At 31.7% G+C, this 13843-nt stretch overlaps 1 protein-coding gene across 1 annotated transcript; it reads left to right on the forward strand.

The window, feature by feature from the left end:
- The first annotated feature begins 16 nt into the window (after positions 1-16).
- Positions 17-8022, forward strand: LOC149375188 (vanin-like protein 1). The gene is made up of 7 exons (XM_089589976.1): positions 17-78; positions 4753-4830; positions 4911-5051; positions 5135-5284; positions 6162-6630; positions 7143-7515; positions 7626-8022. The coding sequence occupies exons 2-7, from the start codon at positions 4774-4776 to the stop codon at positions 8020-8022; spliced, it is 1587 nt and encodes a 528-aa protein (XP_089446102.1). The 5' UTR covers positions 17-78; positions 4753-4773.
- Positions 8023-13843: the final 5821 nt, after the last annotated feature.

Here is a 13843-nt window from a genome sequence, read left to right on the forward strand (position 1 = left end):
TGAACAAAATTGGATACTTTATTATTGTAAAAGCAGCAGGTAAAGTGTAAGCTGGGTCAATATCAGCACGTTTGCGAGGTAATTTTTTATCGTTATAACTAACATTAATACTGTGTTTACTATAAATTACATTGTTAATTTTGAATCTTAGTGAACGAAAACACTGCTTAATACAGTTTTAGGGATTTATAACAGTCATCCACAACTTTTACAAAAATTTTCAATTGTTTGATAAATAATCTGAGGCACGTCATCAGTTTGCACTAAAAACTACATTTATACTTCTACAGACTTCATTAAAACCAGAGTTGTATTTTCACTCATTAATAATTTTCAATATTTCAACTGTTTTTTTAATGTTAAGTACCATATTTGAGAAATCATTGTATTTATTGGTGTTAGTAAAAGAGTTTTTTGAAGAACTATATTAAATAAATTTACTTATTAAAAAATGTTTGAAGCAACTAATTAATTACTCAAAATTCTTTTCTCAAGTATCCTTATTTACATCGCGTGACAGCCAAAAAGTGTGTAATACAAATAAGCTGTATTTTGTTGTGATCTACAATTTTGTCGTTGAACACAAACTTGTATGTGTCAAGACTTAGAGCCAAAAAATCTATTTTTTTATTATTAGAGTGCTGTAGTAAAAATGCTGACAAAATTTGCTGAATCTTTGACTATAAAATTTGAGCCCATTTGGATAACAATTTGTTGAGTTAGCCGAAAAACTTGATTACGCTTATACACCATGTGACTTACTTAGATCACAATTATACTTGGTTTAAAATTTGTTTTAAATCTAAAAAAGATGATTTGAAAGGGTTATACTTTTTTCTCTGACAAAAACATAAGGTGCTCTAAAACATTGGTCTTGCCGAACAATTGAAACGGTAAAATGTACTTCACGGCGATTGAAGAGCGATCATTAGTTGCTTGCTAATGCACCAGGTATTGACTTTAAACAGATACATTTTTTCTTGAGACAGCATGATATGAATATTTTAACGTATTTAGATATGATATTCTGTAAAATTTTAACTGAAGGCAGCACAGTTAAGCGTTTCCTAGTTAACTCATGTACAATAAAATAATACTATTGTCACTCTTGACAATGACTTTTAAATTTGAACTATTTACTACTATTGGAATAAAAGTCTACCTAAAACATTTAAAAAAGGAAAACTGAGAAATAAAAATTACTGCAATTCCAAGTGCTTTTTTTCAAAGTTTTAATCGTGACTTGATGCATGGAATGAAAATGTAACAGTAGTTTTCATTTGTATGAAGAGAATTACTATATTTTACCATGGTTGCATGGTCTTTGCACTCTTGGGTCTGGAGGGAAAAATTTTGTTCAGACTTTAGGACAAAAATATACAAAAACCCAACCCTTCGAGCGAAATTTCTTTGCTTTGAATCTATTACACAAAAACTACCATTAACGACAATTAACTTTTGGAAATTTCTCAGCTTTACGCAATAAGGACGGCTAATGACTTCAATGGAATAGAGGAAGTAACATACGTGTGCAATCGATATAAAAATATGATTAGTAAAGGGTATTTAAACTTATCGATTCTGAAAAATATGGACAATTTGACAGTTTTCAAAATAGAAAAATCGATTTTAAATTAGCCTCATGAAGAAAATTTCTTATAAGATATACTTGCTTGTTGCTGTCATTGAATTTAAGTTGTTAGTTATCTTGACTTCGATCTTGACTATTTTACTCATGTGTTTAACAAAAGTATTACAGTTAATATGCAATGAACTTTCAAGGAGCGTTTGCTCAGGAAAATTATGAGACTATTAGTTTATACTTTTTTTACGGTTTCATACCAGGAAAATAGTATAATACAAAGAGCTCAGCCGTTTGTACGCATGATTGCATGCTTCGATGGATATAAAATACATGAAAAAATTTATAAAACTTTTGATTTTAAGGTCTTTTTTTCAAAGCACATCAATAAGGTTATATATATAATATATATAAACATTATTACATAGTTGTTCTGTTGGCATGCTTCATTTTACCTGTGGGTCGTTTAAATTAGAGACTTCAAGCTAAAGTTCCATTCTTGCCTTTAATTTTCTAGCAATTTTTTATTGGTCCTCAGGGATAAACTATAATATTAATTTAGACGTGAAGTAGATAGTAAAATAGGAACAAGGTTATTGTTTTTATCATTTATTTTAACCTAATACAAACACGACATTTATGTTTTAATTATTTAAAAAAGAAATGACAAGTAAAGATAATCAATTATACACATAAAATTACTACTGTAATTAATTTTTTTTAAAATATGTTTACTATAAATTACAATGGTTACTAATTACACAAAGTAAAAATTTAGTAAGATACAACTTTTAAAACTTTATTGTATAAGATAAAAGTGCCCCTTTCAAACTGTTTAAAAATCATGCCCCCTTCATGTGGAACGTGTACATAAACTTGGATAATACATAACAGGTAGTAAACAAGTTCTTGACCTTTTTTGCCGTTAAAAAAAATTAACTATAACATTTCTTATATAAACTACTTATAACGATAAAAATAATAATTAATTTTGTCTTATTATTGTTAAAGAAAAAAAAAACACTGAACAAAGTTGATCCGGACGGATCATAATAGAACATATAACTTGAAACATTTTATGTCCCTATGAAATACCCAAAACCTATTTAAATTATATATATGTTCCAATGAAGCGACATCTGCTCCAGAAAAAGGGACACAAATTTCTGATTTTCCAATATAATCTTCCACACGGGGTACAGTAGACTGAAATTATCAAACAGTGGAAAAAATTTTGATTTGATTTAACTTTACATCTATGTAGAAATTTTTAGGTTAAAACTAATCCTGACGTGATTTCCTAAAAGATAGGGTACCGACATTTTCAAAAAGATTAATGACGTCACGTCATCACGTGGTAAATGTTGATACTTTTATTAAAATTTTATGTGTGTTAGTGGTATTAATAATTACTAAATATCAAAAACAATTTCAAAGTCATTTTTTTTGTTGTCTGGGTCACTTATTCTGAATATAACGACAAAATTACACCTCCTTCATTCCTTATTCACCTCATCGCTAAATTTAGGCAACTATCACGTGACGAAGTTATGTGTCGTTTTCATGATTATTCAGATCACCGATTTCTAAAATGAGGTCAAAATCACAGAATACCATCTTCTTCATCCCTTATTTGCTATCTCATAGATAAATTTATGGAAATGTAACATAATAATGAATTTACGTGTCATTTTCATAGTTTTTTGGACTACGAATTTTGGATATGAGCTCAAAATCACAAATACCATATGCTATATCCCTTATTTGTTACCCCCAAAGATAAATTAACCCGAATTTAAAGTATTAATGAAGTGACATGTTACTTTTGTGTTTTTTTGAGTCACTGATTCCGCATATGAGGTCAAACTCATAAAATGTTAACCCTTCTTCTCTTACGTAATCACCCAATATCCATCTCTGAAAAAATAGGTATTCTGTATTTTGAGAAATCACATCAAGATTAATTTAAGCCCAAAAACTTATACGTATAGTAAAATTGCTTAAATCAAGATTTTTGTCCACTTTTTGATAATCTCATCCCACTGTACAGGGGACATAATCTTTAATAACGTTAACGAAAATCATAATAATCCGTTTTTCTTATGTTTATTTCTAATTAGTCACAACAATCACAGCTAACGTTGATTTTTTTAGTGTTATTTTTAATATGTGTTAAAAATTGTTCCATTAAAAAAAAATTACGTCTTCTTATTTAAAATTTGAAGTATTCGCACTTTGAAAACATTTATGACAAATCTTACAAGGACCAAAATTTTTGTGTTCTTATTTCCTCAACAATCAAAAAACATTGTATTTAATTAGAAGGTTGCTCAAAGGAACTTCTTAATAAGAGATATTATTGTCCTTGTTATTGGTATCTCATATTTTTCGTACTTAAAATTTTGTAGTTTTCGGCTTTAAAATTTTTTCGTGCTTCGTTCAAGGGCGCCAGGCATTTACTAAATTATACGCTTACTGTAGTGCCTTAGAGATAAAAGAGAAAAAAATTTAAAATTAACAAAAATCTATGCTTAATTTCGTGACGACTCGTGAACCACTGGTAATGAGTCTGCAGTCCAAATCACTTAATTACATAACAAATTTTTTTAATTTAGAAAATTGCTAAAAATAGTAGAATTTATCACGACCGTGAAATAAAACTTCCGCACACACATGTAAAAGACGCGAAGTCGAGGGTGCTGTACTTTGTACATGCGGGTGTTCATTTATTCCCCTTGTAAGAAACGTTTTTTCTGTATATTAGGTGGGAATACGATGTTCGTCTTTTTTTTTCTATCTGTGAAATTGCAACATAAGCTCACGCGTAAGAATTGCATTCGCTGGATATTTAGTAAGTCCTTACTCAACGAAGAAACTGTCTCCTCATCTGAAGACAATAGTGGAAAATATGTAGAATGGAAAAAATTATGGTTTATTTGAACATCCGTATAGTAATTGTATCTCCCGCAGTGATTGGCTACAGATTATTTTGCTGTTGTGAATGTAAAATGATTTTAGCACTTATTAAATTTATACGGATACTTCTGGGACTTCTTGGACTCTTTATAATAATAAATATTCTATGGATTATCGTACAACGTATTTATAGCTTATAGAAGAGAAAAAAGATTAAACAGTTTTAATAATATTTTTTTTTCTTTCTACTCTAGCTAGACAAACCAAAAACCACGATGACTCTAATTTGGAGAATTGGAGTATTGCTTTTGTGTCCTTTTTTTACCAATCAGGTTACTGACTTATCATTTGCATATTAAACACACAATCTACAACTTATTCAAACAAGTAATTAACGTTATGTTTTGTATAGTTTTCGATTGGGTCCCAATCAGCTTTTTACAGAGCTGCAGTTGTACAGTACACACCTGTGACTGAAGATAGAAACGGCCAAAAACCAGGAGACGTGAACGCTGACAATTATTTGAAATTCATTGAAAAAGCTCGCGAAAATGTAAGTTTACATTCAGTATTAATTCTTATGACTCCACAGAAAGAAAGCATAGACATTTATTCTTTGTTCGTTTTTATCCAAAGTCAGCCAATATTATAGTTTTTCCTGAATCAAGTCTAGCGCTCTCGTCATCTAAAAACGAGTCGGTAGCCCGAAGCGAAGCCACATCTTATATTCCGGACCCGAAAGACAACATCGTTCCATGCCAAAATCAAGAGAAAAAATATGCAAGGGTATGTTTATATATCACAAACATTTTAATTACTTGTCATGTCTACAATTAGACGAGGAGAAAAACCTGGGGAGGTTTGAAAAAAAGTCTGTAATATTTCTCCCAAGAAAAGTTCAGAGATTATAATAACTTGCAACTAGCACTTAGTATTATGATCATACCTGAGTCATCATTGATTAACTTTTGTATTACAATCGTGTTGAGATCCTTATAGATACGAGCTCTCTATAACTCTGCATTATATTATGGGTCAGTGAAAATATTTCATGTCAGCATTACCCTACATTTTAAAAGTCTCCAACTGAATTTGGAAATAGCCGAAATTATAAAAAAAGCAAAGAATTCCTTTAAATTTCGCTGCTAACAACAATGACAAAATTTTAGATATTGATCTGGATGAAATATCTACTTGGACTTTCATATAACAGGAGCCTTAGCTTTACCCTCGATGTTATTAAATTTGGAGTTTCTCCTGTTTTTAATGGGAACTGTAACAATTTATTGTAAAAAACGGTATTAATAAAACAAAAAGAAATTTTTTGCTCTTTTTCTCTTTTTTTTAGTTTGTATGATACTATTAAAGACCGTTAACTAAATTTTACATGATTTAAGGTAACTTTCGACTTTTATCTATCATAAATGTATTCAAATGATCTGAAGGAATGTTCTCTTGTAAAGTTATTGTTGTTTAAAAAAAAATTCATAAAACTGGAAAACTTGCGAGTTTTGAGCTTAATAACTAGAGAATTTTGGCTAAATGTACTGTAAACATAATTGGAACAAGCTGAAGTTATCTAGTTGATCTAAAAAAAAATCTCAGTTATCAGAAACTCTATTTAAACTACGCATGCACCTGTATATCATTCACTGTCTTACAGACATTAGAAAAGTTGTCGTGCGCTGCCCAGAAGAACGGGATGTACGTGGTAATAAACCATCGAGAAAAAGTTGATTGCCAATCCCAAGATAGAAATTGCCCTGCTGATGGCCTTTTGATCTACAACACCAATGTAGTATTCGATCGTAACGGCAAGATCATCTCGAGATACCGAAAGTACAACCTATTTGTGGAACCCGAGATCAACAGACCAGAGAAGCCCGAATTCGCATTCTTCGATACTGACTTTGGCGTGAAATTTGGTCATTTCATCTGCTTTGACATAGCGTTCAAATCTCCGGCTGTCAATCTCGTGCAAGATTATGGCATCACTGATATAGTTTATTCAATGCGTTGGTTTTCTACTTTACCTTATGCATTTAGTAACGAATTTCAGGCTGCATGGGCCTACGCTACTGACACTAATTTTCTTGCTTCCGGGCATAATAATCCGATCACCGGAAGTGGAGGTAACAAATTTTTCTTTGGGTATTTCTATTATTATAAATGACTCATAAATGATTTTCTTGAAAGACAATGTTGCTTATACTTACTATATAAATATTACATGCACTGGAAAAAAAAATTTTGTCCATTTCTATAAAAGTTGAGTTGAATACAAATAAAAAATGTTTATTTCAGTGAAATAAATATTTATTCAAATCTAATAATAATAAGATAAAATAAATCAAATCAAATCTAATAAATCCAAGAAATGGTTTATTTATAACGCAATATTTAATAAATTTATCTAAATATTTATTGTATTCAAATAAGTATTTTGTGTTTGTATTCGAATGAACATGAATTAAGATTGACAGAGTTTTTATCATCAGTGTGGCTTATTCAGAATAAAGTAAAACTCTTAATAAAGATTTGACATCTTTTCGCTAAAGTACTTGTGATTATAATCACAATGCGTATACGCATAAGTTGATCATCGTTATGATATTTGTCCAACTGTACTTATCGTTTGTTTAAGGGAGTGGAATTTTCATTGGAAAGCAAGGACACGTGCACGTAACATCGACTGACCTACCAAAGAACCAACTTATAGTAGCAGACATTCCAAAAAAAATTAGGGGAAAACGACAGCTTAACATCAGTCAAAAAAATCTCTACATTTACGAGTTCAATGAAACGGAAATCTCTACGTCGCACAACTCTGAAGCCAAACCCACTGGCAAATACGTTTATATACCCATGAACCTTTCCGATTACACGTCGGAACTGATTGAGCCTGCCACCAACGACACCTACAACCGAACTCTGTGTAACAAAGGGATGTGCTGCGAGTTTAAGGTGATGGTCAATTTTGACGAGAACGCGGTAGAACCGGGGAGCGTCTTCTACAGGTATGCAAGTGAAATTTTGTTATAATTCTTTAATAAATGAAGCCAATAACACATTTTCACAAACTGTTATTAAAATCGGATCTCCTATAAAGCACGTACTTTTTTTTTAGATATCGATTGGTTTCTTATAACGATATGGTATCATTTAATGGTCGGGGTTCTGGAAAAGCCCAAACTTGCGGAGTAGTCGCTTGTTTAAATGAGAAGATCGAAAGCTGTAGTAAGTTATTTACACCCAAACAAAAAATCGTCAGACCGACAAAACTGTTGGTTGATACGAAAATACCAATAAGCAAAGAGAATGAGGGTATGGTTTTGCCGGTGACTTTGGTGCAATCAGATCAACTCTACTCACCCATACCGCTCAATGTGACGGAGTTTACCTTGACTACTAGTGAAGATAAAACTTATCACGAAATGAGACAAAGTGAACTTCGCAATGATCTTTTGACTTTTGTTTTGACAATTAGAATTTTTGATGAAACCAACTTAACAGGCATTCCCTAAGAGGTTGCGTGAATAATCGCATGCGTTGCATCTAGCGTTGAGCCTAGAATGATACACATTGTGCCAATAAACTCTTGTAATGGATAGTTACACCAAAATCAGGAATAACGATCACAATATTACAAAAATTGAATAAAAACTCTGGTATTCCGAATAAATAGCTTACCTGCGTGTCAAAATATATCGTAATCGTATTTAGACTATTTTCCAGAAAAATCACGAGGCAGTTTCATACTTTATTCTTTGACACTAGAAGTTTTAAAGCTATTCAACAAAAAGTACTAATTGAAGTATCTCATGCAACTGAAAACGCATCATTTTCTAGTGATAAAAAAATATTAAATAAGTTGTTTTTAGTAAAGATTTCTATATTTTATACACGTCGCTGAAATAAACATTCATAGCTTTACTGCAAAATTGAAGTGAACTGTCGTTATTTCGGACCCCACGCTCCAATGCCCCCATGAGCATAGCTACGTGTTGCCGCTGCGCAGTAGGTATACCTATTCAAATAAGTACGTTCGCAAGTGAATTTCGTGCTGACGCGGGTCGCTTAGTGAGTGGTTTGAAAAATATTTTGAGATACAGGAAAAACAAAGTTTGATTGTAACTATTATATACACTGTAATATTTTGCAACGAATATACATGTGAGTAATATTTAATATTTCACTAAAAAACCGGTAATTTTTTCTGAAAAAATTACCGAATACTTTATCAGTTAAAATAGCTAAAAAATATGACAAGTTTATCATGACCTAATTTCTTTCTGATTTATCAGATAATATAAATTTATATATATCAGATCAGATAGTATAAATAGTATGAATTTCTATATATAAGAAGAGTTGTTAACTGAAGCGTCCCAAGAATCAATTATCTGTTTTGTTTTGTACAAGCAGTTTTCCAGCCGTTAAAAAAAAAGTTTTTTCGGCGAGGGTATGGTAGAATCCATACGCACCAAAAAGTAGCCGTCTCATGCTACTTTTCCCCAAATACGTAAAACGTGCATGGGTTTGATCAATGGCCAGATATAGTCCATAATAGAGATCTGCTTGTGTGGGTAATTATATATTAAACTCAAATAGTATAAGCTGAGCTGGAAATCGGAAAGTAACGGAAGACAAATTGGACAGTCATGCACCTCGTATTCGGTGTACATACGTTTTGGAGTACCGTATGGAGTACACATGTAGTGGACACTTATTTTTCCCTTTAGATTAAATCTATTAGTGATGCGACAATGGGTGTAAAACAGATGGGTCCCATCAAAACGTAGGTATTCTTCTATTATCTATATCTGTTGATCGTAGATCAGAAAAAAATATGGGTGGAATAAGAATTTTTTATTTGTTGTCTCCTCATTCCATGTGTTACCTTTGTTTTTCACATAGAGATATAAGCCTTTTTCAAGCATTTGGTGAGGATAAAATTTAAAAAAATCTATTTTTCACTATTGATTATGTTTTTGCAAATCAATGTGACCGTTTTATATGATTTCCGTTATTTTTAGTTACTCATATCCATGATTTTCTCAATTAGCTCAACAGCTTGACTGCACATTTATTATTTGATGTACTTAACAGGAATTTCTAATTTTTTTCGAGTACATGCTACAAACTATTTTTTTTTTTTTTTTTTTTTTTTTTTTTTTTCGTGTCTATTTTACACCCTAAGGTAGCTGAATTTACATTTGCATTTAAATGGTAAAAAAATTACATTTCTTCGAGATCTACAACAAGTTTAAGTTGGAAGAATAATTGTTTCCTTTAGATGGACATTGTATGTATGTAAACAATTATGAGATTTCTTATGATGAAGAATATATAGATGCAATAGGTATCTACGACTATCATGTAAGCGTAAAAAGAATTACTCTATAGAAATTCCTTTGACGTTTCAATTAGAATGCTTAAGTACCGTGGATGTCATAATATGATGAATTTTAAAAAACAATAAAAAGCAGCTTATGAAAAGTCAACTATTTTTTAAGATATTTATGAAGGAAGTATACACAGAGATTTTTCACAAAAATTGTTGCGTTTAATATATTTATTTCGTTTATGTGGTGCACCGACGGGGTGCACATTTTCAAATCATTAAAACTAAATGTTTGAAGTTTTTTTCTTAGTTATTTTAGAACTTCCTTATAAAGAGCGATTCGAACTCGAAAATATTCTATTACTTAGTTGCACTTTCGTTTGGCGAAAAAAACATCTGCCAAACATATTTCTAAGTCCCATCTTTGATTCTTTGAAAAGTTTGTACTATGTTATGAAGTTTTATATAAAAGATATTGAAAATGGCGTAACGCTTCGGTTAATTAGTTGACGTAAGAAATTTAATTAATGTATGTTACCATGTGCGTAATAATTATCGTGATTATTTAACAGACCCTAACAATACGTTAGAATTTAAATGAATCACTATCGACATATACAAATGAATTTTTGCTTATACCTATTTCAACTTTATAATAGTCATATTCATCACTATATTACCAATAGATTTCCAGCATGTTTTTAATAGGCCAACAAATAATACACTGGTTATTATTGGCAATATAATGGCGAAAGATGGAAAAGTTCACATTACCAATGTACCTACAATACTTTGGCAATGTAGTTCCATTGTCATTCTAATATATTGCTTATTTATACTACTAGTACATTAGCAATACTCTTTAAGTAATTGAGATGTCTTTTCTGGTTAAACGACAAAAGTGGGCCGGGAAGTCACTATAATAAGGAAAATAAGAGACGGAAGAATTGTAACAAATGAAATTTTCTGCCACTCTGCTAACTACTTCTAAATAACTAATCCAACTTATTAACATTTGACAGTAAAAAAAAAAAAAAAAAAAAAAAAAACAGCAATGCAAGTGAAAAAAGCGTGAGAGCTAAGACAATGAGATGTACCAAATCTTAAAAGCAAAAATATTGTGTCGAAAACTGGAATAAGAAACTGATGTCACTGCGCTCAATTAAATACAAAGTAATTCAGAATTCATTTAAGTATCGTGAGCATCCCTATATACAAGCAGTTGTTAGTATTTTTAAATAATCCAAACAATGGTTGATGAGTGAGGGTTACACCAACGGCGTTAGGAAGTATCGACACACATTAAATGGCGACTCTTACAATCACTATAACAGTTCGTCCAAACAAATAACAATTGTGATCGTTTCTATATGTATAATACATCTATATATACATACATATATATATCAGTACTTAAATGGTTTCAAGCAATTGTGATAATAACAGTGATGATTATTATTTTCATCCATTAAGTAGTATTAAAAAATCAAACTGGTTTCAAGCATGAATCTTATGGTAAGTTGCGTATTGGAATAATAAGCCATATCACTCGCATAATATTTTATAAACAATAGTTGTGCATTGTAAGGTTCGTAATTATATAAAGATATTTTAAGTATAAATTCAAGTGTTATTTGATGGTTTTCTTTTTTATGTGACGTGATATATTCATGTAAGTTAGTATTAGTGGATATGCTTTTAATAAGGATAGAGGACCATGGGTACTCGTGGGTACAATGTTGGATTCGTATTGCCCCCAACTTGTATCACGAGATACTTCAGTGGATGCGTGCAGGGACGTAGTCAGATTCGCAATGCCCCTGACCCGTGGTGCACACGTCCGAGGATCTTATATATTAGTTAATAAGAATTTATAGGACTCTATTGAGTTCCTGTTGGGTGCGGTAAGTCGCCTAGGAACCGGGATTGCTTCAGTTCGTATTGCCCTGAAGGTCCGCCAGTTCATTAGCTTCTTTACCTAGAGGATAGCTCCGGTTCGTATTGCCCCGGAGATCCGCTCCTTACCCGAGGAACACAAAAGAGGAGTAACTGGTGTAAGGGGAAAACTAGGAGACTGTAATAGCCTCTTCGTCGCCCTTATAGCCAGTGCCTTATTTAAAATGAATATTGTAATATAAGAAATGATAATCAAATATATATATATATATAAATTCGCTGTTTATTGCGATAATATTATAACAGTGCTTTGAAGAGCAGAGCTCCCTAGTCAAAGCGCCGGACTCGTTGCTGATGGCAAAAGTGATTAACATGGGCTTGCATGGGCCTTTTATACCCTCCAGATTCGCAGCGGCGTCGGCGGCTTTGATTAGGCGGCTCGAATGACTTGCACATTTCGACGCGATTCACAATCATTGTTTGTTTCGGCATACATATAAGTGTTTTGTATAGTCGCGTTATAGGCGCTTGTCTCATCTATCTTACGTATTTACATTCTAGCCAACCGGGTAGCGAGTGTTTTAGGAATAGTATCTTGAACTCAAATTGGTGATAAGCAAATAATTACTTACTATATGAATTAGACCCTCACATATCTCCCCCAGCCAATTTGCATTCAAGATGTGGTGGAGTTCGTTCTCAAAACAAATTTATAAAACTAAGTGGTTGCGCTTAACCCCTAACAATATATATAAGCATAATAAATCATTATTCCATCCATGCTACTATTTATACAAGCCATGGTAGATTTTTGTTTAAAGATAAAGAGTATGGCTACGTTTAGCCAATAACAATATTGTATAAAAATTACTTTTAAGTCTCTTATGATATAGTTAATAAAAAAAAAATGATTTATATGTTTTACTATAAACTAAAGATATCTATTTATATTATATCTTCATCCTCACAGTTGATAGGCTTCATGATCATCGGTTTGATTATATGCATCACTTCAATGATCTTGGCTACTTCTTCATCATTTTTAAACATGTGTATCCTTCCTGTTGTTGTTGGTTTTTTAAATGATGGATCCTCAGGATCATATTCTATTGCTGGTTCGTTTAGCATTTTTTTTAATTCCAGCGCTCTCTTGCTCATCTTTTGGAGCTCTATATGTACGCTTTTCGGTGTTTGAGTCCTTTGCGATTTGGTTTTCTTTGGGACTGTCTGCGTGGTAATTCCTCTTTGATACTCCTTGTAGATCTGGCCCTGTTGGCCATTAATGTCTCTTGATCGTGCTATTATAATTTTTTGGCATTGTCCTCGCACCTTGCTCCAATGCATCGCTAATGTCGATTTCTTTAATAGTGCCTCATTTACCAACGTGGAGGCATGGCACATACCCAGGTAATTTTCTGACTGTGTTCCCTGGTCGCACATCTTAAAGGTTTGGCGTTACAGAAGCAACTGAACTTGCTGTGCTCTTTCTTTCTATTTTTACTTATTCTTTGCGCAATTTCAGACAACAATAAGGATTTTAAATATTATGTATTTATTTCAATGGTTTTGTCTACCGTTATTCAACCAGAAAACAGCCATGGTTATTGATATTATATTTTTGTGTTTATGTGAACGTGCGAACTGTTAACTCTGACCACTCTCACATATTTAGTAAATTGTTATGTAATTGTTCTATGTGAATGTACGAACTGTTAACTCTGACTACATTCACATATTTTTTTTTTTTTTTTTTTTTTTTTTTTTTTTTTTTTTTTTTTTTTTCATGTGTGTTTTCTAAGTGTGGAACGGCTTAAGGTTTGATATATGAAATTTTCCTCGTTCCCGATTATTGTCTTTGTTGCACAATAAGTAAGTGTCTGTTCCCAATATTTCTTTTACTTTAAAAGGTCCTTCATATATTTCAAAAAACTTGGCAATTTGTTTGTTTTCATTGCTTGATACGTTTAGAGCTTTTACTAGCACTAAATCATTTATATTAAAAGTTTTATGTTTTGTGTTTATGTTTTTGTTATTCATGCGTTTTCTTAGCTTTTTATGCATAATGTTTCTAGCTAAGTGTATTTTCGTGTTTATATCGAAATTGT

Source organism: Copidosoma floridanum, unplaced genomic scaffold (genome assembly GCF_036245765.1).
Source record: "Copidosoma floridanum isolate Cflo_tuat_1 unplaced genomic scaffold, Cflo_Japanese_pri ptg000011l, whole genome shotgun sequence".
NCBI classification, from domain to species: Eukaryota; Metazoa; Arthropoda; class Insecta; order Hymenoptera; family Encyrtidae; genus Copidosoma; species Copidosoma floridanum.